The 25193-nt window shown below is 41.2% G+C and overlaps 1 protein-coding gene across 4 annotated transcripts; it reads right to left on the bottom strand.

Annotated features, from left to right (window-relative positions):
- Window positions 1-1017: 1017 nt before the first annotated feature.
- On the bottom strand, window positions 1018-24573 carry glrbb (glycine receptor, beta b). 4 transcript variants are annotated; one of them, XM_067518028.1, is made up of 11 exons: window positions 24327-24573; window positions 24006-24152; window positions 21507-21645; window positions 19208-19314; window positions 17946-18013; window positions 13382-13608; window positions 11718-11800; window positions 10598-10738; window positions 7969-8121; window positions 4707-4999; window positions 1018-2081 (listed from the first exon to the last, which is right to left on the bottom strand). In XM_067518028.1, exons 3-11 carry the CDS (start codon window positions 21626-21628, stop codon window positions 1785-1787), a joined length of 1491 nt encoding a protein of 496 aa, XP_067374129.1. In that variant the 5' UTR covers window positions 21629-21645; window positions 24006-24152; window positions 24327-24573; the 3' UTR covers window positions 1018-1784. The 4 variants fall into 4 exon arrangements, with proteins under 4 accessions (XP_067374129.1, XP_067374128.1, XP_067374131.1 ...); XM_067518027.1 differs by lacking the exon at window positions 24327-24573 and having other exon boundaries at window positions 24006-24320; XM_067518030.1 differs by lacking the exons at window positions 1018-2081; window positions 24327-24573 and adding an exon at window positions 6093-6213 and having other exon boundaries at window positions 4861-4999; window positions 24006-24320.
- Between the last annotated feature and the right edge of the window lie 620 nt (window positions 24574-25193).

Below are 25193 nucleotides of genomic sequence, written 5' to 3'. Positions count from 1 at the left end.
ATTGTCAAATAATTGCTGGGAATGTAACATGAAAAGGAAAATGACTAACGTGCTAAACATTCAACATCAGATTTGCAACGGTATGACATTATTACCTGCATACATTTTCACAACTGACAATATCTCCTCATAAGAGTTTATGTACCTTTCATTTTACTGTACCTGTGTTTTAGCATGAAGAAGAAATCTGCCTCCTTTTTTCTAAACACAACCTGCCATTGCATCTGTTTTTCTCTTTGGAGAGCATTTTATCTCCTCATCACATTACAGATACAGCCTTGGCCATCGGAGGGCAGTGCAATGCAGAATCTTATTTCAGCGTCAGTCAGAGCTGATAACATTCTTCATATTAAGTGGGTATTAACCACAAATATTGCACGATTCAAAGAAAACATATGTGTCCCTTGATTATTCATGTTCCATCTGTGTTTTCAGAGGCTTTTTCCCCCCATATGAGTCTAGTCTGACTCCCACTCTGGTTTTTCTAATGACAGATAAAAACATCTTTCCCATGTCTGTAACCATGGCAGCCACAGAGAAAAAAAAAATGGGGGGGGGGGGGGGGGGGGAAGTGTTGTTTCTGATTTTGTGCTCACCAATAAGAACTAACAGACGCCAGCACTGGCGAATGAGCTCTCCTTTCTGAGCCAATGTGCCTCAAACTTCATTAATATGACCCTGTTGTCGTGACATTAGGTCAGCATCAATCTTACTTCATTAGGCTTGAGACATATTTCATATGAGAAGACTTGCACTGATGATGTCAGGGGTCATTTTCCAACATGCATAATAGATCCCTGCTTGTGCATATTAGAAGAAGCCATGCCTCTGTGGAAGCACCAGTTGTGTTGTTGCGTGGTGTTTTGAGCACATGTCAGCAGGGCAAAGGCTAAAGATACTGGAAATAAAGACTGTTGTGCACCACTGTAATTCCCTCTGGTGCCAAAACAGGCTGGCTGAGTATGACTAAACAGCTATCGTCTCCTAAAGTTAAAAAGATACACGGCGCTGAGACGGTTGAAAGAGATTTGCTCATTTATTTGTCGTTGCTGGTAAATTTCACAAATACATGGCCACAGCACACTAGTGACCCATTTGCACACAGGTACAGGTAGGAGAAGTCAAACATTACGTACTGTATGTTTGAGGACTGGCAGTGTCGAATGACCTTCTGGGCAAGAACAGGAGTGTTTTACATATCCACTTGTCTTCTCAAGAGCAAACCATAAGAATAATAAATACTTTCTAAGTATATTTATATTTTATCTTCATATACATGCATTTTTTTTAACATGCAAGGTAACCGCAATGGGAGGCTTTGCATCGAAGCTTAAATAATGCTTTAACATATTAAACTTGAGGGGAGACTCACATTTTGCAGGGGCAAAAGAAAGTCAAATAGCTATTTACAACTGCTCTTTTATAGATCTATACATCTTCTGTTTGTGGATCTGTTCATACACCACTCATTACAGCAGTTACATCTGTGCTCCTGGACTAGCCTCTCAAGAACCACTTCGATAAATAAATATTTCAAGACAAGATGCTTAATATTTATGTAAAGAAAGATTAAGTTGTAATCATTGTTTAATACACAAATGCTTTTTTTTTTGGTTTTGTTTTTTGTGAAGATAAATCTAATCATACTTATATATTTATTTTTTAGCAATCATTTTGTATTGGTGTCAATGTGCGCATTATTAAATTCGTTGAATAAAATCTGATCAATAAAGAACTGATGGGAGTGAAGTAGGAATCAAAAATACAAGACGATTTGAATGTAATCACAAGTATATGGACCAGTAAATCACATTAAAGAAGAGGAAGGAGAAAGGGAAGAGGGCTCGAGCGTACAGGTCGATTCTTTTGGCAGCTGAGGGAATGACTGGTTTCGGAGGCGGAGGTTTCTTGTTGTTCTTGGCCTGCGATTTGCCGAGGCCCATGCTGCTATCGATGGGCTTCCCGTAGCAGTCAAAATTTGACAGCTCAAAGTCCCGCGGGAGCGAGCCCACAATGCTGAAGTCATTGGTCCGCAGGTCGGATTTAGAGGTGCACACCTTCTTGCAGCGAGTCTCAGCCACCTGGGAGCAAGAGCGAAAACAGAATTGCTCAATAAATCCTGCATCATTTCATCCCAGAATATGTTTATGTACGAGAAACTAAAATCCGCTAAGATGAAAGCGCACTAACAGTCTGAATGTGCTGCTGGCAGAGCCTGAGGCAGTGTATCGGGAGGACAGTGGGTTGAAGCTGAACAAAAGACCAACACTACAGTGCAGGCACTAGTGGTCCTACAAAAATCCTTTAATATTCATTTATTCATTCCAGTTAAAGCTCATCTCCGCTGTAGACTGACATAGAGTACTTTATTTGACTATAGTAAGAAGGAATTATGTACAAACAAGTGGCATAAGTAAATTTTAAAAAACCAGAGCCATGATACACCACCTAAATGTTGCACATACGGCACATATCACAAATCAAAAAATACTGTTAAAAAAAAAAAAAAAAAACCTCAGGAAATTTTTTTTCTACCAAAACTGACACCAGGCTATGTCTCAGAATACAACGCAAAATTAAATTCTGGTGCTTGTGACCGTCTCTACCTGCTTGTTTCCCCACAGGTACATCTATCTACTGTGTGTGCAGCCTCTCAGAACGAAAGATGTATAGATGCAACAACATCAATAGAAATTAGCACAGATGGCACAGACAGCCACTGCTGTCTGAGCTCTTTTTGAATCTCAGCCATCAGTCCGGCGGTCTAGTTTCCTATTAATCTGTGTTTCAGTCTTTCCGTCAAATGGGAAGGGGTTTGAGAGCAGGCCAAATTCTCTCTCTGGTGGATCAAACTAGGCAAATCATCCTTATGAATAAAGTGTCCCGACTGTGGTTCTCTACAATCGTGCACTGAGAAAAGTCATAACAATAATCCATTTTCTCTTGACTCATAGAAATATGTGGTTACATGCACAGTAGCTCGGATGTCTCTTAGCCAACACATCCACGCTGCACGATGGTTTCATCTAAGCTGAGGGGACCACTAAAACCTTGCCGGACTCAGTTGGAAACAGAATACACTTAGAAAAAAGCAGTAAAGGAGCGGTTTGATCATAAAGCCACAAGAGAATTCATGCTGATAAATCACAACTTCTATTATTATTGGAGAAAATACAAGCTCTTTGCAGCAATTAGATTTACTGCACTCTCAAATGTTGCCTAATATGGTTGCTGCCTCATCTGGATCCTCTAATCCATACCCTCTCCATGCTATCTCAGCAAACAATTGGATGCTTTTAAAAGAACATTCAACCAGGGACTTAGTTTAATTTCACCCCCCCCCCCCCCCAAAAAAAAATTCCTTTCATCAACTTCTGTGGAGGCCTGCAGGGTGAACAGGATCCAATCAGACTATGGATGCTTACTCACTGAAGTCATTGAGCTCATTAAACCTTCATTATTTTGATTTGGTTTTGACAAGAAAACCCATTAAACCTCAATGAAATTATGTAATCCTCTCAAACCAAATGTGGTCCAGACTAATGGGGACTCAGAGGTAAATTAATTTCAATTAGGCATACGATTGGAAGACCCATACAACATACTGCGCGCCTGATGTGCATGTGAGTATCAGTCTAGAATGCTGACCGAACTGTATGTGTGTGTTAGAGACAATGCCAGATTTTAATGATTGGATTTCTCTGTTTTGCATGTAGATTAGCCCTCTTGTGCATCTCTACTACAAACCCAGCTGAGGATGTTGGACCTGAAAAATGAAATGCAACTTATTGTAGATGGAAAATTACATAGGATCATATGAATAAACACAAGCATGCCGTACAAACAGTCTCACAGTATCTCTCCTAATCTCCTTATATACTTACAATAAGGGGGCATTAGTTATCTCAATATGAATCTAAAATTTTGACTAACTACATTCATAGTTATTTAGTCAAAAGCGTATTTTAACTATGTCCAGTGTTAATAAGAAGCGTAACAACCTGTGAACTTACAGGTACAGCAAGGCTAAGTGACAATGTCAGCATTTTGCTTAACGTGCTATTTCTTATTCAGCACTGAACACACACTTGGTCTCGAGCCACAGCGTTTGATGAATTGAAAATTTAGATATTTGGATGAACCTTCTGCAGGTCATGAATGTCTGTACCCAGTTTTGATTAAGTTCACCAAGGCACACAATTTCCCTATGGGATCAATAAAGTAGTTTGAATCTTAAATTGAATCTTGAAAACCCATAAGTGAGGTATAACTGGGCATCACCTGGGGATCGTGAATATCGTTACTGCTTTATCCAGTGACCTACCACTAAGCTCTAATAAGCTAAGCCTTTAGCTTAAAAGGAAAGTAGGCCACTTAACCCTAAGGTCTTGGGGTTTAAACCACAATTTGACAGGTCAAAAACCAGTCCAACTCACAAGTACCTAGAGGAAACCCGTGCTTGGGAGAACGTGCACTGAGTCCACCTACCAACCTTCTAGTTGTGAGCCAGCGGCGCTAACCACTACACGGTTATACATAAACCCGTGTCAATTTTTGTCATCAAGAAACAAGAAAGGCACCAGTCCTGTTTTAATAACTTTGGTAGCTGGACACTGTGACTTATTTTAAGGACTCTTACATTTAGACAGTTGCATCAGTGATCAGCATACACACAAACACACAGGTATGAAAGCAGATCCACTGACATGCAATGTGCTGACATGAAGCGGCGTCCCTCCGGTCCCGTTGACCGTGTTGTTCCTGGCAGCGGGGCTCTTTCCCGTAGCTTTCTCCTTCGACGCCATCTTGGCCTTCTCGGCCTCGATGCGCTTTGGACTGTTGAGTAGGACCTGAACCACTGCATACTCCACCAGTGAGGCGAAACCAAACAGCAGGCACGCAATGAGCCAGATGTCGATGGCCTTGACGTAGGACACCTTGGGCAGCTCTGAAGCCAAGGAGGTGCATTCAGAGGATAAAGAGAGCACCGAGAGGATTCCTACAGAAAGAGGGTAGAGACCTTGTCAGTAAGCAAAGTGAGAGGACGTTGGATATAAAAAGATTAGAATTAGTCTTAATCAGTCCTACCTTATGATTTAATTGTGGTATCTCACAAAAGTCAAGTTTTTCAGCTCCAATACTGACTGGTTTGTGCCAAAAAGCACTGGTTAATAATGCAACAGAGAACACCTGTGACTCCTAACAGACTAACACTAATATGAAATATGCCTTCGTACAGAGACTTGATATTTGATTCCTCTGCTGAAGGCAAAGTGATGCATTTCCTTTTTAAAGCACAAAATACAGAACAAATTAATCTCCCAATCTGCACTAAAGCTGTAATAAAATGCTCACATCCACCCAGGGCTTCTGAGAACATGACTGCAATTAGGATTCATGACCGTTCCTTTACCTCTTTTATTAGGACGTATCCAAGAGCTCAAACAGCCTCTAATGATGGAGTAATTTTAAATAGTTTTATCTCTCACAGCCAACAGGATTACAGGTTGGAGAGTTCCCTCTGCACAGCAGCATTTCTTTTAGGCTGCTGCAGAAATAATTGCGGCGAATCATAAGGGGATGTTCCGACTACAGATGAAGGGTTTCACTCCCCTTTTTCTTAAACTAATGCTACTTCAGAGAGACAATAAATGCACCGGAATGACCACTGAGTTTTGCCTCCAGGCCTCATTACGGTCACTCATCAAGAGAGAATTCGGTTTTAATCAAACCGCTTCTCTACGAATTGGAAAAACTTGGAAAGAAAGGACTGTGATGGTACAAGTCCACTATTGTAACATAGTCAAACTAAAAGGGCTTTGTTAACTCTGTTCCACTATGGAACACAAAGCATTTGAAATAAACCTGGTCCTTATTTTAGACTGGAGAACATAGCCACTTATAATTTTGTAATGAAATGGTAAAAAATGTTCACCGTTGTCTTTATTCACATTCGCTGTTAAACAGAGAAATGGACATCGTCTACTGTGTATAGAAATGTACAATGTGCACACTAAACACACATAAAAGTTAAGACACACACAGCACAGAGCAATAAATGAGACTAGTCCCACACCAGGGTGTTAACTGACCTGGACTGATCCCATTTAGAGAAGAGTCAGAAGAGGCTTCCAGGAGGAGTTGGAGTGATGATGGGATGAAAGTGGTGGTAAACAACTGGAGGTAGGATGAAGGAAAGGATGGAATGGATGACTGGAGAGACATAACAATAGATTATTGTATACATGCAGCCCTGTGATGCTGTATGTGGGTGACACCGACATATCACACACAGGCTGAATTGAGGAGGAGGATAGGGGGGGAAAAAGATGTGTCAAGGATTTTTTTTTTCCCACAAACACATATCATGTGGAGTAGAAAACAAAAACCTAAATAAATTAAACTTAAATAGAATGAAAAGAAACTTAATCTTAAACCAAGCATGTAAAATGAGAGTGAGAGGAGAATGGGTGGAGGTCTGTTCATAGGCTAAAAATACTGTAGAGAACATTTTTCTAGGGTCTCTGAAAAGTCTTATAATGCAGTCAACAAAGTAGACGGAGCATAAAATTTTGTTTTTGTGTAATTTTGTTTTTCAGCTCCCCCTGAACTTTGGTGTCATTTGATCTGGATCATCACCACAGAGAAGTTACACCCCAAAAAATGCTAAACTGGAAACAGACGTTCCAACAAGCTCACAGTAAGTTTTCAGTTAAATAAATGGTAATCATAATTTCAGCGGACAAAATGATGGTTGTCATTCGAAAATGGGAAGCTGTCTTTGTATTCACTTCTGTGGGAAATGGAAAAAACAAACTTTATTTTAGCAATTTTTTTTTTTAATTCCACCACTGTCAGTGTAAACTGTAATGGGCAATGCTACAAATTAAAACTCTCAATTAAGACTACAGCCATCTAGTAAGGAGGTAACAATGATTTTATATTGTGTTCTGAACTTTAATTCTTGGTTAATAGACAAACTTTACTGTTGTGCTTGTTTTAATTTTTATGGCTTGGTAGCAATATTTAATTTCCTTTGTTGTTTTAGGACATTGTTTTACTGTGTTTGCAGACTAATAGTATATAGCATATCAAGAAATTTAAAAATGCCTAAACCATGAATATGTGATGACAACACTTTACGTGTGAATAAAGCGTATGAACGTATTAGATTGAGGGATACTAGGGCTTTGCCAACAACCGACACTCTAAGTAAGACACATGCCAGGAACTGCTCATCTGGTTCTTGCCTGCGATTTATCCAGCACATAAACAAACCCACAACATTTAAGATTCAGCTCTACCCGTTCTGGACCACTCTTGCAGTCCCCTCAGGGCCTCAGGCTAACAGTGTAGTAATCTAGCTGGACTTCCTTCAGGCTAGACACATTGTGTGCTCTGATATGGAAGAGACAGCACTGCTCCTGGTGTGGCTCAGCACACCCCCCTCATTAAGTGGGTTAATAGGGATCAGGTGCACCTCATTGGCCTGCTGAGTGTCTGCTGGTCGTCCCTGTCTTCTGGAAAACTCTTGCTGCACACACTGATTAACGTTAGAGTTTCCCAAAAAAGGAAGAAGCTGTACTTGGTCTCTCTCATCTGCTTTGCTTTATTCCTGCATATTGTTTGACCACAGAGTGGCCAAAAGCACCATGGCTCTGTTTCCCATATGTGATCTACAGCTAAATGGTTTATCACATACAGAGCAACACTGGCCATGGGGCCATGCTCGATAGATAAAGATCTTTATGGTGTGATAACATCAGTGATCCCTAAAACCATACATTCAGAGAGGTTTTAATTTCATGAACCACCATGTTTTCCCCATGGATTTCTTAACAACAAATATTTCACATCCAATTAAGTCAATATACATAATTTCACCCACTCACACCTTTTGATCTTACTCCAGATGTCAGTGGAACATGTGCGGCTACATGAACTGATTAACAGACTTAAAAGTCATACCCAAGGGGACCCTGGCAGCACTCGCATCAGGGTTGATCCAGAAGGACAGCCAGGAGAGGACTACGATGAGCAGCGTGGGGGCGTAGACACCCATCATGTAGAAGCCGACCTGTCGTCTGAGGGTGAAGATAACCTCCACACAAGTGTAGTACCCTGCAAGAGAAAGGAGACAGTGCTCGGTGTCAGAAAATAATTGAGACATAAACATCACACTCTGTGTAAATTTTTTGCAGATTAAAAACTGCTTCCTTGCATGTCTTCCTAGTAAATCGCCAAGCTGAAGCTGTAGATGAGATAATCTAACCTCATAGAGGCCAAAATCTATGATTAATGTTTTAATCATGCAAAGTCATGGAGAGAACTGGAAAACCTTCCGTTTTTCCAATACACCTGCACTAGTAACCTGGTAGCTTGTTTGTGACATATTTCGCATTTGTTAATACAGTAGTTTAATAAGTGAAACTAGATACACACAAACAAACAGCACAGATCCTGTTAAAACTGTATCAAACCTGTATTTCTTATAAGTAGGTGGGAAATATGATGCTGTCTGAAGCAACTGACTTCTCCGACTAAGAATTACAATTTTCTTTCCAGCTCAGCTTTAAGTAAGTAAGTAAGTAAATATAGTCTGGATTATACCCAGACTCAGACTGGTTGGTTTAAAATACTGATCAGGTACAACATTAACTGAACCTGCTGGTTTTAATGTTGTGGTGGACCATGATCGACAAGTGTCAGAGCCACACTGCCCCCTCTTACAGTAGCTTATTCACTCCAGAAGATTTACTCCCCTGAGTTAAAATGCAGCAGGTGAGATAAATGGCCTAATACTGACATGGTCTATTAAACCCACATTAGGTATTTAGAGGAAAAGTAAGAGCCAAGTGCTGCATCTGATCTGCCAAATTTTGTCCAGGCACAAAGCAGAGTACAGCTGTGTGCAACCATTGGTAACAGAGGAAACAAGACAAAAAGTCGGCTGAGCAGGAGGATGAATAAGCAAAATGCTTCCAGAAATGTATCACTCGTAACAGTACAGTATACATTTCTGGACCGAAATGTTCCTTCTTCATCTTTGTGTGGTTTCAATAAGCTTCCGTACGCAGCAGTGCTGTGCCTCTGGTCTTTTGGGATGGTCGAGTGGAGGAGCTAAAGTAATATTTAACTAGCCTGGGCATCTATGGGTGAGCTTTATACAGCATCTAAGGGCTGCCTGCGTCGCAGAGCAGGCTCGGCCAGTCAGACAGAGGTGATCTTTGTGTCTGGCCAGTTACCATGGCAACCTGTTAAAAGGCTGACTCATTGCCAGCAATGTGCCTCCCAAGTGTGAGAGCACTGAGGTCATATAGAGATTTTCCATTTCACAGCAAAGGTCGTTTCGTGCTCGCAGTACTCCGAATATGACACAATACCAGAAGCATTACTGTAGTTTTCTATTTGATCAAAGCAATACTGGGTACTTTTAGCCCTACCAGCATGCTGGGAGAATGGTCAGTGTGACACGCTCTACATCAACACCACTCAACATGCTGGATATGGTCATGTAGCCATGGGGAAATCTGTACCTCTTTAAAAAGGAGTAATGCACCAAGACACAAAGCAATGTACTAAGACAGGCAGGGAAGGACCCTGTTAAAAAGTAAACAATGCATGACTTAAAACAAATAAAATTCTGCTTTGCAAATCATTTTGATGAGTAAAGCTTTGCAGCGCAAGAACAAATCCTAAGGTTTGTTTGCACATGCTGGCAATAATTGTATCGGTTACACCTGTGCTCTAGGACAAGTCAAGGTGTGCGCCACAGTGAAGATCTATATTTTTAGACCGTTTGGCAACTATCAGTTTACTTAGACAGGAGCCTGTGAATAGAATTTAAGGCACAAATGTGGAAAATCACAAAATCTCTGAAATAAAATAATATGTTGACCAATCAGACAATAGCAAACACAGAATCTCCACTCTCGATCATAAAATAATGCGCATTATGTCTCCACATCAGCCAAAGTCCAGAGTTCATCCCTACAATACTATCGGGTCTTGAGTTAACATTTAATTTCCTTGAAGAATGAAAGCAGGAGGATTGGGGTGAAATAATCTTTTCAGCGTTTACGAGAAAAGAAAAACCCTTAGACCTCAGCTATGGTCAGATAAGAACGTGCAATTGAAGTCAGACAGCCCAGGATTTGATCTGCCCAGATTTCGTCTTTCAATCAACAGCATCCAACTAATCTGACCCCAACAAAAAGACCCATCATCCTCTCCTGATGTCTCTGACAGGGAATCTATAACACCACTTGTATGATGGGCTGCAGCCAGGAGGAAAACAATCCACCCATATAAACCAAAAAATGTTCAACTATCAACGGGTGCACAAGTCCCATATCATGTGAGACTCAAGTAACTAATTGTCATTGTACTTAATTCATGGGAAATAGCATGAACTAAAAGGACCCAACATATCAAGTTAATAATCAGTCTGTGCCCATAATCCAGAAATGCTGGCAAAAAAATTAGTGGTTTGATACTTTGGCGACCACTGGCTATGAGTTAAGACTAATGAGAAAGAAATATTTGATTTACTTGCTTTTCAAAATAAATGGGAGGAATTTTCTAACATGCACACTACCTGTTCCTGCATAGTATTTGGTGCAGTTCCCATAATCAATATCTTCTTGTCTTATATCAAACTGGGGCAGAGCAATGGCATCCATTTGCACTGGGTCTTCTGTTTGCCACATGAACTGAAGATCATCTGTGGTGTAGCCAACTGAATGAAAAAAAACAACATAGAAACAGCATTCACAACATTAATATCACCTGGCAGTTATATAATAAGTCATATATTATAAAGATACTGTATGATGTGGCTTTTATAAAAATATTCTGAACTATTAAAAGCTGATGTATCATCATGGGTTAACTACCTGTCAGCACATAGGTGACTATAATCATTTTCACCTTTACCTTCAGGGATCTTTGACCCTTTTTTGTTATGAATTACTGTACATGTTTTACCACAATTACTATAATCAGCGTTGATTAAAATATATGGTTTTCTTAGTGTAGTACTTTTACACTTCTAGATAATCTGCTGTAGTACTTCGCCGTAGTACTTTGTGTAGTACTTTTAAAATGTACTTTAACTTAAAATGGTAATTGTAGTGGAGGATTTCTTAGGCCAATACAGAGTTTGTGTATTTATACCACCTCATGTTGACCCTTGTCCTCCATGACATTATTAAGACCACCAGGCTGATCGGTGTAAATAACCATGTATACCCTTTAAGCATTATGAAAGTATATATGCTTATGCAATATATACTGTACACACTGCATGCCAGAAATGTCTGCCCATATATGCTGGCTCATTAAGGACGTCGGTGTTCTACAGACATGTAGAAAGCTGTAAATCTTGGGTTTGGTGTTAGAGCAGAATGGAGCTATTTGGCTTATCGAAGTCTAACCTGCTTTGTAAACAAGATGCAGCAACAGCAGTTAAGCTCAATTAGCTGTTAGACTTTCACAGCAACCTTAAAATATGGTGATTTATTCCGCTTCTCTAAGTGCTTGCCATTAAAACTGGCTTCTAAACACAAGCAAAATGCTCTCATTTGCCCCAAACCAACTGTTTAATAAATACAACAAATACACTCCCAAATCATAAATAGTGGATCCCCCAAATGCCAACTAGCAAATGTGGTAAATGATGAGGTGATTTTAGGTGATAATAATTCCAGATAACTCACAGCTTTCCAGTTGCATTTTGCACCTCTGTGTATCCATAGGGAACAATGTCAGGTCCAGCGGACAAGAGAGGGTGATGGACAACCTGAAGGAAAATTTAAAAAAGACATAAGTAGTTTTCCTTGTGCTCTGCTTAAGTTTTCTTCTCTTTGTTTGCACTTACAGCCACACAAAAGCCTTGTATGTATGGCATTGGTTGTAGCTTGGCAGATCACAGGACTTAAGGGTTTTCCCTCCATGTTTTGTTTTTATTGTGATTTGCAAAGCATAAGCAAAACGTGTTGCACTACTTAAAAATTTCAGGGACTTTCTCTGGGGGACAAATGAAGCCTAACACAGCATTTTCTTTAGCTGAAGCCCCAACTAGTTTGCATTAGGCCCCTTTGGAAGACAAAGGGCTTTGTTGTCCTGAAATATTATGGGCGTGTCTAATGATCTTTCTGCAATTTTCAAGATGCACCAAGACAGATGGAAGACTAGTGGAATACATTATCATTGGGAGGAATACATCTTGATCAGGGGGAGTCAGGGCGGGAGTCTTAGAATCAGGAGAATCTTTGAGTAAAAGCTTTTCTGTCAATTATTTACAACAACCAATTATTGTACCTTGATACAGAGCAATGCTGTGAGTGTGTGTAGAAATATAAATAATGACGTCTCGTTGCTGCGCCAAAATTACGCTCGGGCCCTCTGTCAAATCAGAGGCTGCATGTGAAACACACATCATTCCTGCTGCTGTGTGATAAATGCACATCTTTAACCAACTGCGCAGACAGGATCCAACGTTGTACAAGTCGCTGTGAGCATCAAAGAACAGCATATATCGATGGGTCTGCTAAATCTGATGTCACATGCAATTCAGAACTATACTGTTGTTAGTCACTTTTCTTAGCACTATTTAATTATTTCCATGCACAGACAGTATTATTAGGAGTTCACAAAAGCGTACAGCAGATGGAAAGAGGCGTGACATAACCGACATAACTGAGAGGTGTTTTTATTTTAATTTGGACGGGTCTCTGTGACATGGCACGGGTGCATCCGCGATTACAGTAACAGGGGATCTGAGTACGTTTTGTCACAAACGCTGTTTGGGTCCAAAATAGGTACCGAATTTGCACTGCGCCACTAATTAGCATAAACCCAACCTCTCTTCGCACGGTGCCAGGAAAATTGGTTAAAGCGGGAGCAGCCTAAAAAAATACAGACTAGTGAGGAGGAAAATTACATAACACCTGCATCTGTGTAAGAGCTGTCACTGTGGCTGCAGGAAAATAGAGCCAAAAATGTTCCTCATCAAACGCCTTCCTGTTGTCAACAGTCTCATTATCTTCTGAGTCTTACCGCAGCCTGTAGCCGCAACAGTTATGGACCAAGATTGAAAAAAGTGAAATGAAAACAAGCAAGTCGAAAAGCCTAATCTGACCGACACAAGCAAATCACACAGAAGCTCTATACTTATCACTGCAGATTTGCAGGGCATCAAGAACACAATTAATCAATTATTACATTATCGCTTAAGTGTCCCCAGGTAATAGATCTATGTCAGTATGACTTAAATAATATTACTACTTATTTAGTCTTAGTTACACACTAATTTAATTAATAGGAGTGAAGCTTCACTTTTAAAACAAGACTTTTAAAAAAATCAATGAAAATGAATTACCTCATACTGATCAGGACGTCTCCATTACGGAAGATGAATAGCAGAATGTTTTCCTGGGTGACATCGTGAAAGTTGGCGCTCTTCTCATTAGCAAAGAACAGGTCGGGTTTCCAGAGACATTTGAACATCTTGGGATCAACAGTGAGAGAATCAGACTTGAAGTCCTGTGGTAGCTTCAGCCTGGGGTCATTCCAGCGCTGCCGCAGGAAGATGTTGACTCTGTAATCCTGTTAGGTTCAATGCCAGAGAAGCACGAGCAAGGTTAACGTCTGTTTCACGTTAATGTCAGTGTCTATATTGCACGGTGCTTTTGAAGAGATTGGTGTTCCGATTCAAAAAGCTCCGTCAATTGTGACCGTAATAGAATAATGCAGACACACGCCTGGTGAGTATAACAATACAGGTGTTAAAATAAACTTTAGGGGCCTTAAAACCTCAGGTTTTTATAAAACTTGTTAGGGTCCAGGATATCACCAGGCGTAGCTACCTACTATCAACTGGGAAAAGCTGGTCTTGCAAAAAGGGAATCCTCCATGAACCAGACAGTTCAACCCTTGCACCCTTCAACGGATGCAGCCCCTAAATTCAGACACTATAAATGATTGTTTACCTGTTTCAATCTAGCACTTTTACAGAGTACATCATATTCACCCAAATGCCTTGTTAATATTTGTACTGATTTCAGTTAAAAGACATTTCTGTCAGCAGACCACTTTAACATGCTGAGTTGCAGAAAGTGCTGCAGAAAGGAAACATCCTCCTCTAACAGTCAACACCATCCAAGGGTCAAATGTTATCAATACAGCAACATGTGCTACAGCAAAATGCCTCATTAGTGAGCTTATTAGAGAAGTTTCCACCTTCTCCTTGGTGGGAAAGTATCACTCCAACTTTGGGGCATTTATTTGGTCCCTGCTTTGATGGTGTCCCTCTGGCTGTTGTGGGACTAGGTGTTCGGAAAACCCTATTAAAACTGAATGTGAAGATGGATGACATGTCAAGTAAAGCTGCTAAAATGCCAGCTGTGTGTGTTGCATGCACATTCCTGGCTAACAAAATAACATCCACCTTCCACCCCTTCATTATTCCCACATTTGTGACACTTTTAAATTATTTTGATGCAATAGCTTGTTCAAAGTCTGATAATACCAACATTTGTCATGGCTTCCCGCTCTGCACTGCTGTTTTCAGATTAAAGTTCCTCCATTTTCTCACATTTTGTTGAATGCATTAACTTGCATTCTCACAAAGTTAACAGCAGAGGCCGTATCTGTCATTCCAATGTGACTATCTATGCTTACACTGAGAAAGGAGAAGGAATGCGACTCAAATAGCTTTACAGTGTTTTGCTTATTTTCAAATACAGTATTCGAACTGTGGTGAGCACTTTGAATCTTTTGGATGCACAGGTTTACAACCACTGTGTGCAAGAAGATCACCCACTTATCAGTATGCTCATCAGAAAAAAGTCCATTTCCAAAAGAGACAATTATCACAATGCAAATAGTGGGTCTGGAATAAACATTGCAGGAGCTTTTTTAAAAGCTATATTCACAGCAAACCATTTTTTATTGTTTGTTTGGTTTTTTTTTTTGGTTTTTTTTGGGGTCAAACTGTGCAACAAAACACATCAAAATCAAACCAGAAAAGTACTGAACACTGGATACGGTGCCCAAACAAGACAGTTATTCATTTCTATTCATTTCCATTCCCATGCTCATTATGTGATATTGTCTCTAGTTGTGTCTGGTTGACTGCTTGCTCTCATCCACAACATGGACACAAATGTTATATTGTTGTTACTATGTGGGGGCCACTGATTGTTGAAATCATAAAGAGGAAGTTTCCTTGATTTTGTCATTTTACAGCTGTTTGGGCCTGTGGGATTCATGTCACCTGCAGTTCAGTCTTTGGCTATTATTAACAATTCTGTTAAGTCAGAAGGACACTTTTCAGACTTGAATGAATCCTTACGACCGAATTAACACAAGCAATATTTACACAGACATTAGAGTTATTCATGAACTCAGGGGTATTTCAATAATTTAAACCCTTTATTGTGGAAGTCTTTACTATATTAGTGTCAAAATCAAAATAATTTGATATTGCATAAAAGCAAAATACACATTATTTACCATAGACCTGTACATGCTGCAGCACAAAGTCCAGGAGGAGACATGAAACCACATTAAAGGTTTCTTTCCTCATTGTTGTGCATCCATTACAAATAGACAAGAACAATTGCAAATAGTCGGCCAGCATCGTTTTATTTACACAAGTCTTGGGATGGTTTATAAATTCAGCAATAGCCCAGAATGTGCTTTATTACACTGCCAGTAAACAGTGTTTTTTTTATTTTCTTTTATTTGACACGGCAGTGGTCAAATTGTTGATATCTTATTATGGAAGGCACTGGGCCATTTCTATGCAACCTAAACTCAGGCCCCAACCTCCAACAGCCCAATCAGCGCCTGCTGGTTCTTCTCCGTCTCACAGAGGCACAGGCGGATTCCTGCACCCTTCTGAAAACCAGAGGAGGAAATACACAGTATCTTCCCTCTGGTTCGCTGTCAAGCTGCCAGTGCGGCATTCGATTCCGGAGAGATTTAACACAACCGCTCGCGGTAATCAACGAGGAAAATTCCAGCTGGGAAGCAGTAAAAACACACTTGCGTAGCTGCAATGTATTCTAAGTCGCAACATCGAATTAGTAATCCTACTGCTGACGAATGCGATCATAAAGCGAAAATAAATGTGTTAACTACAGCGATGTTTGACAGAGTGAGGTGTGAATGATGAGAGAGGGTTTCCTGAGATCAGATACACCACAGAGTGATAAATTAAAGGGGAGAGGTGACCAGCTGTCTCCTCTTTCTCCCCCTAAATTCATTTGGAACCTTTCTCACTTTCTAACTCTCTCTTTGTTTCCTTGGGCGTCCAGAGGGAAGAGAAAAGACATACGCTACCCTCTGTAAGTCCCTCGTGTCTCTATCTCTGTCTCAGTCTTGCCCATTCCTGACTTTTCTTCATCACTATTCTTCCCTCTCTTGATCACACCATTTTTCCATCTTCCATTTGGGAAAGATCCTCATCTCGGTTGATAACTTTTCTATTTTCTCGTCTTTGCTCTCCTTTCTGGTCTTTGTTTTCCTCCCTTTTATTTCGTCAGTCCTCGTCTAACGTTTGACCCGCAACAGAAGGCTGGGAGCAGATATCTAGTTCTCTGTCTCTTAGCTGTTAAGACAACTGGCCCATCCATCCATTATCTTAACCCCTAATCCTGTTCAGGTTCTACAGGTGGCTGGAGTCCATCCCAGCTGTCATAGGGTGAGAGGCGAGGTCCCCCTGGACAGATCGCTGGTCTATCTCAGGGGCACAGCTGGATTTGTTCATAATTGTAAAATGGCAAATTTATAAGCAAAACAAAGCTGTAAAATGTGCCTCATTAGTTACTGTAAACACCTGCCACTTCTTTTTTGCAACTTGCAAATTAGACGTTTTTGTAAGTAGGCAATCGTTTTTGAAATGCCACAGTTTTTAAAGTCGTAAACAAATCCTTCGCAACTACTGTCATAATCTGTATGACTTTGTGTTGTTGCATCTCACATAACAGATCCATCCATCATCATCATCTGTAACCGCGTTTCCTGTTTACGATCGTGGGGGGACTGGAGCCTATCCAAGCTGTCACTGAATGAGAGGGTCCACCCTGGACAGGTCTCTAGTCTATCTCAGAGCCAACACAGAGACAGACAAACGTTCGAACTCACATTCACAGCTACAGGCAATATAGAGTCACCAATTTACCTAACATGCAGCTATGAGGACTGCGGGAGGAAACCGGGCTACCTGGAGGAAACCCACGCGAGCACGGGGAGAACATGCAAACTCAACACAGAAAGGCCACAGCCAGCCAGGGACGTGAACCCATGACCTTCTAGGTGTGAGGCGGCAGCGTTAACCATGTTGTGACAGACATCATGTATTCTTCTGCTTTGGATTCACTTGTCTATGTGAATAATCTTTTGGAATTAAGCTTCCTAGATTATAAACTATAAATCTGTGCTACAAAAAGCAGGAAATAAGACAGAATCTAGTCAAACTGTGGATTCCTTCACTCTGCGCTGCATTAATTTCAATTATCTTGCCACATGATTGAATATTACAGAGAGACTGTTGCTGTTGCTGCTCCTCCCTGCAGCTTCATATTAAAACACACTTGGTAAGACAAGCTTATTAGAAACCTTCAGGAATGTTCCCTTTTATTGTTTCCAAAGTGATCAAAAGTCGACCCAGCACCGTCCTTGGGTTTAATTTGTTCATTAGCATTCAAACTCCATGTCTTTATCAGCAATTAAGCCATCAGATAAATGAGGCACGAAAAAAAAAACTGTCCTCAGTTTTCTGCTAAATGGTCTGATACTGTCTATGAAACACGCTCACACATTCTTCCTTAAATACACTCAGACAAAACAGTGTTCAGCTCTTACCCACTGCTTCTGATTGGCAGAAGTATTGATTATCGTTACAGTTAGGCTGAAGGAGGATTAAGTTAAAGTCGTACCATGGTCGTTTCTTGTATCGAGCCAAAGCTGTTGATGAAAATGTTCACTCTGTCTTCCACTGGAATTCCTGGATTTAAGGAGACAAAGAGGAGACATGGATGGGTGCATGGAGTTTAAAGGAGGCTCCAGAAAGTTTGAACAAAAGCTACATCAGCGTAAGTGTCAGTATGTTTGATGAATCCCTGCTACTCTACGTACATATTGTTCCCAATCATAAAAGTGATCCTGTTAATGGCCGGTGCTTGTGACTTCATCAAGACTGCAAAGAAATAAAAATTCCCTTTCAAGATCATTGCGTCCTTCTGCTAAGCTAACGCTCTAAACATTTATACTGGCATCGCTTTCCACTCAGCCTCTTGCATAAACCAATAAAATCCCTGATGAATGCAGACTGCTCACACTGCTTTGAATAAATTATATTCTTTGAGGCATTTATAGGAGGCTCAGGAATTTCATGTGGATAAATTCACAAAATTAATGCACATACCACGGCATGCGATATTGCAAACAAACTCATTAGTATTAACGAAACACTTGCTATTATCTTCAAATGTTCTATATGGTATAAATGCCGCTTAGTATTTTATAGGCGGAGGCCGAGTATCCCCGGCAAGGCAGAGTTTAGGATGTGCAGTAATTTGGGAAATTATGACATGGATGGGGGAGCTTTTTGCCCACCCTGAAATCAAGAGCAGATGCCTGGCCACTAGACCATTCGTAAGCAGTCAGGGAGGGAGCTAATTCTGCCCACATCAAACACCAAGCCCCAGATACGGCTGTTGCTGCCAAGTGCCCGAGGATGGAAACTATCTGAGGATCCACCTGAAGACTGGCAAGACCATCACTCAGAAGTGGAGGCCGCCAGTCACCTCTTTGTTATTTTTATGGCTGTTTCTGTGAGACTGAAGCCTGGTACTCGCCACAGGGTGATATTTACAGCGCACTTTAGATACTGTATAGGTGGATACTTGGTAGATAAAAATGAATAAAAGAACCGTTTTACTGAATTACACACTTATTATAAAACGGCAGCCATTCCATTTATGCAAGCACAGTATATGCAGAAGGGCAAATACAGTCAAACACCACTTCCAGGATATTCCAGGACAACCTCAAAAGAGAAATCTGGATACATGTTCATAAATTCGTATTTGTTATATTTATAATATAGACATTTTTGGGTTTTTTTTATTACCATGACAACACTGCAGCAAACATGAAAATTAAAAATAGAAACAGATGAGGAGGAAAAGAGACTTGCCTTTGAAGTTGGGCCTTATTCTGGGATCATAGCTGATCAGTAACCTGTTCAAGATGTTGCTGGTAGAATTTGCAGGGACTCGGGCCAGATCCTCAGATGACAGCTGTCTACAAACAAAAAAGAAAAACAGAGAGGCAACTGTAGCCATGATTACATTAGCAGTTCAAATTCCTGGAAGATGAAGTGTGCTAATGCACAGTACTCCCTCTGCTATGCTTTATGCTCTTTGATTAAACTATAACCTGAGAAATCTACTGGTTAGGGATTAAATTAGCTTTTAGGATTTGGACCACCCAGGCAATGTTAGAGTGGAGGAACGTTTAGAAGTGAGATGCGCAGCTTTTCGGAGCTGTTTCCAGATCACGACTGGGGTAGGTGACATGAAACATGCAGGCTGAAACAGAGCATTTCCAAATTTCTTGTTCAATTATATACAGTAGCATTTATTTGGGTGCCATCCGTACAATTCTTTTATGTCATTAAGCACCAAAGTCGTTAGAAAACAAAGAGTGAAGACGTGCTTACATGCTCCCAGCGTTTCCCCACTCAACCAAGCAGACAGCTTCAAACTTAACCAAACCTTCACCAACATTTGGGACAGGTTAGGACGGTCCATCACTAATAATGTGTCCATCAAGTGGTGCTACTTGGACATATCATCCGTGGATGATCATCAGTGAACCCTGCGTCATCAAGTGTTTCTGGTCTGAGATCAGTGGGCGAATTGCCCCTCTTGATCTACAGCTTCCTCAACAGCTTGTGCAGCTTGATTGATTAATGGTTCAAATGCCTGATACAGTACGTCGCTGTGCTTCTATCATGAAAATGTACGTTTTATGTTGAAAGAAATTCATTGGCAAAGTCAGCAACTAGAAACAGATTTACCCAGTTGTCACAGATTTATTTTAGTTGCCTTAAAAAAATTACTTTGGTGAATTAATCTCCCACGTGGGCGGCAAAAAGTATAAACTGCTTGTCAAGACAAACGGTTTATTTTTTAGGTGCATTTCCACTTTTTATTGAAAGCTAAGCAATTTTTCCCCCCTTGACCTGTTCAAAAGATAGAGACAAAGATAGCAGACTACTGGAAACTACCACCATGATGTCAAGTGGGGACTTTCAAAGACGTTTAGCCAAACAACATTTGTTTTCTGAGATTGGCTGGTTTAAAATTAAAAAATATTAAAAAAAAAACAACAAAAAAAAACAAAACAAGGGGAGAAGTGGTTCTTGCAGGAGAGAAAGAGGAAACAGAAAGCCTCTTTGTGGGTGGCAACGAAATTGTCCTGCCAAAGAATTCCCCTTCTCAAAGCACTTTACATATCATTATGTAAACCTTATCATGCGCTGAGGATGAGTTGAAGGGCTCTGCAGGAATGCTCCGCAGTCTGTGTATGTTCTGCGGTTCCCGTGATCAAAGTGAAACACATAATTCCCATCCGCTAAACCTCTCGTTTTCTCCCTTTTAACAGACCGTTCTGACAACCTCCAGCACGACAGCTAAACTGAAACCAAGTGCTTCCCTTGATCCACAACGGCATCCGCAGAACTAAACATGAAATATGTCATACAGCTTATATGTGCCAATACTGGGACGGCATCAAACGGTTTCTCCCTCATTTCATTCTTGGACCATCTGTTCCCATTTTAGGAAGCAGAGGGGTGCAGGTCTCCGATACATAAAGAACAAACAATGGCATAACCGTGGCATATATTGGCAACATACAAATGCTTGATCCATCGAAAAGGTTTAGTGCACACTTTTGCACATGTGGTGTCAAACGGTCTCAGTCAACCAGCGTTAAAACAGTGCCCTATCAATCTTAAAGGAAGCTGTAACGTTCTTTAATATGTCTACTATCTTTCCACCATAGATACTGTGGAAGGTTCAACTTGGCATCCTGATTAGACGCTGAGCCAGGTTCTTCCAGTCTCTCAAAGAAGAAACCTCCCATCAGATTTTTACAGTTTTCTAAATCTTTCACAAGTATTTTTGGACAAGAGAGTTCAAGATTAACTAAGTGCAAGGGGGGGGTCAAACTACATACCTGTCAATAAAGAGACTGTGAAATAAATGTACGTGGCCATTATATCCTTGCTAAAATGACAAATCTAATGATGACCTGAGATTTCTGCACAGTACTGTATGCTGACGAAGCCTTTTGGAATGATGAAATGTCATCCAGTGGAGCGGTGTCGTCCGGGCTGTTGTGCATTCCCACTGCTTTTGGACGGATGAACGAGCTAATCCAGGCTCAGTATTTTCCCTGTTAGACAGGGTTTTGGGTTCTATACTTACGATGGACAGTAAACCTGCTTCCCTTTCTTTTTTCCCTTTTTCGTTCCCTTTTCTTTGGCAGATGCGCCTTCTGCGCAAAGAGAGAGGACCAGGAGAATGATGGCGAGCTTCTTCATGCCCATTCTGGTGTGCACTGGGCCTGTTGAGGAAAAAAGCATACAGTTGAAATAAAAAAGGAGGAGACGCAGCATTTTGAGTAGTCGGGCCTGGTGGTGTGCAACCCAAAGTGAAATGTTTTCCCACCACATTAAACAAATCTCATTCATATGCACTTGTGAGTCTGGTATTTCCTGACTTTTCCCTTTTCCTGAAATGATCCATTCCTATTTTCTGTGCAAGCATGACAACTCAGTAAATGAAATGTAAAGTACTCATTCTGACAAGGTTTAATGAAGCAGAATAAATTCAAGCAGAAATGCAATCAGTGGGGTATTGCACCTGAATAACGATGGGCATTCAGGACTCGCCAGGTGACCGAAATATTACCCGGCAATCAGAAACCCTCAGTGAAGTGGTTCCGTGATGTTGTTTGTTGTTTTCTGCATTCAGTGGCAGATTCTCTTTATTATGCTCCCTATGATCTGTTTGAGCGACGATGGCTGTGGTGTTAAACTTCAATCCCCTCTGACTAAAACGTAGGAGATAATGTGGCCCTGTGTGTTTCACATAATGTAACAGTACCACAACTACACATACAGTGTACAAATACACGCAAAGTGGAGCATTTTTGCATTTGTTGATAGGGGCCATTAATCAGCTGGCAGCCATGGTACCTGTGTGAATCATTTCCTAGGAAGGCAGTGTCCATTTCTTGCACAGGGACACTGAGACCAACAGCAAACCCTCAGTTCTCCACCTCCCAGCCCTGCCAGCAAGACTGTATATTCACTGAAGCAGTTTATTGTCTAGACAGAGACACTTTCTCTCTCTGTCTCTCTCTCTCTCTTCCTCGCTGCCTCGGCTCAGTAACTCTCTGTCTGCTGCTCGCCGGCACGTTGATCGTCATGTTCCACAGCTAAAAACTATTTCCCCTGCTCAGCTGCAACGCTTTGTGTCTCAGTGCAGACGCCTTGCCCTACCTGAACTTCACTGATGGGGACAATTCACACCAAATGGGAGCTCGGTTGGCATTTCCACTGCCACATGCATCAGCGCTGACCCACATATCAGATGGCAACAGCTGAGGCGATGGTGAAAGTTTGACTTGGCAACCAACCACATTTCTAAGAAGCCATTTCCAGTTCTCATTGCTTTGTGACTCATATTAGCCAAGTAATGCTTCGCTCACTGTCATTGTCCCATTGTCACAGTTGCCACATTTATAATAATTGTGGGCAGATTGATTTTAAAAAAAAAGATGTCGCCCTTTAAATTCTTTCTACCTTAATATGTTTTTAGTCTTCTGCTGTCCTAGTCTGTGAATTACCTCATTTAGGTTCATCTTCAAATACGAGGGGTCCTTAAGTGTTTATGATTTAATAGTTGTATTCCTACAAATGGTCAAATCCTTCAGTACTACCCATAAGATGTTGAAGACGGTCCCACCGCCGTACGTTCATCGAGTTAGATTTGCCATCTACTGAACGAGAGTTGCGTGTTTAATTTTGTCCGACTTCTACCACTGTATTGAAAGTCAGCATTAGTCAAACCCGGTCTGTGTTATACATTTTCAACATATATTAAAAATAAATAGAAACACAATAAACGCACACTTGGGCGTGTGTATCACAAGTGCACTGTGATATTATATTCTCTGCACGGGGAATGCGAGTTCAGCTGAGCCTGACCTTGGCACTGCCTGACTCAACTCTGTGCCACCGCTGAGGAACATTGTCCTCGCTGGGTTTTTACTACTGGCTATGTTAAGACTGCAGCAGCACTGTCAGCGGCCGGCAGTGACTCAAGCAGCCTTACATGGTCAGCCCTATGGGTCCAAGGTCAACAAGCATTAGCATTCGCCCACATGACTTCCTTGGGCTGCACATTTTTAGGATTCTGGACCATAAAAGCGTGGGAGTATGACTCAATCCTAGAAATAGCTGAGACAATGTAGAGAAATTGATGAGTATTATTCTGACGTTGTTAGTGTTGGTGGTAACATTAGATGTGTGACTGCTTTATTTCAAATGTAGAACCCACCCATGAGGAAAGGCCTGTCCTGTGCTCATCAAAACAGACAAATGCAACCAGTCCTGAAGAATTATTCCAAAGGGCCACTCGCAACCTGTGGCTGCACGTCTCGTTGGGTTTGTTTGTAACCAAAGCAAAAGAAAGTAAAGGGGCGGACACTTGTCGAAAGCCTGGAAGCATCGGAAGAGCAGAGGGACTGGAGGGAGAGTACAACATAGCAAACAGCGACCACCATGACGGGGGGGGGGAGAGAGAAAATGCCAGCACATATGAACGCGATCGTGACATATCTCTACACGGGAACGCACGTTCTGAACGGAAATAAGCCAAAAGTCGTTCACCGCACACAAACCACACAGTCCCACTTACCGTTCAGCTTTATCACCTCTCAGTTCCTTAGGAAAACTCGATCCAGTGAAGCTGACTGCAAAAAATCGTTACCAGAGCCTCCCAGAGCAGCCGCTTGCTTTTCCATTCTGCCCTCCGCTCTCTCCACCGAAGCAATTTGTTGAATGGCTTTTAAAAGGAGTAAAGAAAAAAAGTTACATCTCGGCAAATTGCCAATTTTTTGTTTTTCAATTTCCGCGCGCTGTTTGTTGTTGTTGTTTTTTTTTTTTCTAAATCTGTGTGTATATGGCTGCTGCCCTTTCGCCTCAGCTCGGGATACCCAAGATGGAGGCTTGCGTGTACCTGTCATGCAACATGCGCAGTAGCGTCTGCACGGAGCATCATCAGTCCTCCCATCAGCACCACGGACAGCCGCTCCCCGCCTCCGCGTCCACAGACGCCGTGAGGGGCGCTGACTCGTGACGCACGGCAGGACAAAAAAATAAAAAATAAAACGCTGTCATTCACGTGACAGTCAGTGTCTCGGTGACACTTGGCACCGGGGGTCGTCAACGGTGACGGCTGCACACATCGTAAAGCAGACAGCCATAACAGACTGATGTGGTTTAAGCCGAGGCGCTCGTTCACTGGGATTAAACACCGGGCGGAAGATAGACTCTTTACGGAAACATAATTTTTTGAAATTGGACGGAATTTAATGGCAAACTGTATAAGTAGTTTTGCAAAGGGCTGGTTGAATGACCAGCGTGCAAACTGTGTCTATTTGTACATGCAAATACGCAGGTCGTGTGCAAATGTTTAGGCAACTTGTTATATAACATTATACGTTTTTAGCAGTAGTTATACATATCGACTTTTATCAGTTAAATTCATAAAAATCGAGTAAAAATAAGAAGCCCTAGGCATCATCCCCAGCATTTGGAGTCACCACTCTGAACAGCACCATTGTCCCCAGCACACATTTATGTGATTGTTTGTTTGTTCCAGAATCTTTTTTGTTTGTTTGTTTTTTGATGATGGCTCTATGGCTCCATGACCACTGCAGGACTTCCTGTCTTTCTTCTTGTCACTGAAGATACACGTTCGCATTAGATGCCAAAGCTTGGGAGTATATGTGCTTTTCCACACTTCATCTTAAGCTTGACCATCATTGGTTTATGACACTAAACCTGACCTAATCCTTCCAAGTCTTGGAAATTGACATGTACC

This window comes from Channa argus, chromosome 10 (genome assembly GCF_033026475.1).
Source record: "Channa argus isolate prfri chromosome 10, Channa argus male v1.0, whole genome shotgun sequence".
NCBI lineage: Eukaryota > Metazoa > Chordata > Actinopteri > Anabantiformes > Channidae > Channa > Channa argus.
Note: the sequence above shows the minus strand (reverse complement) of the source record. Positions and strands in the feature narration are given on the sequence as shown.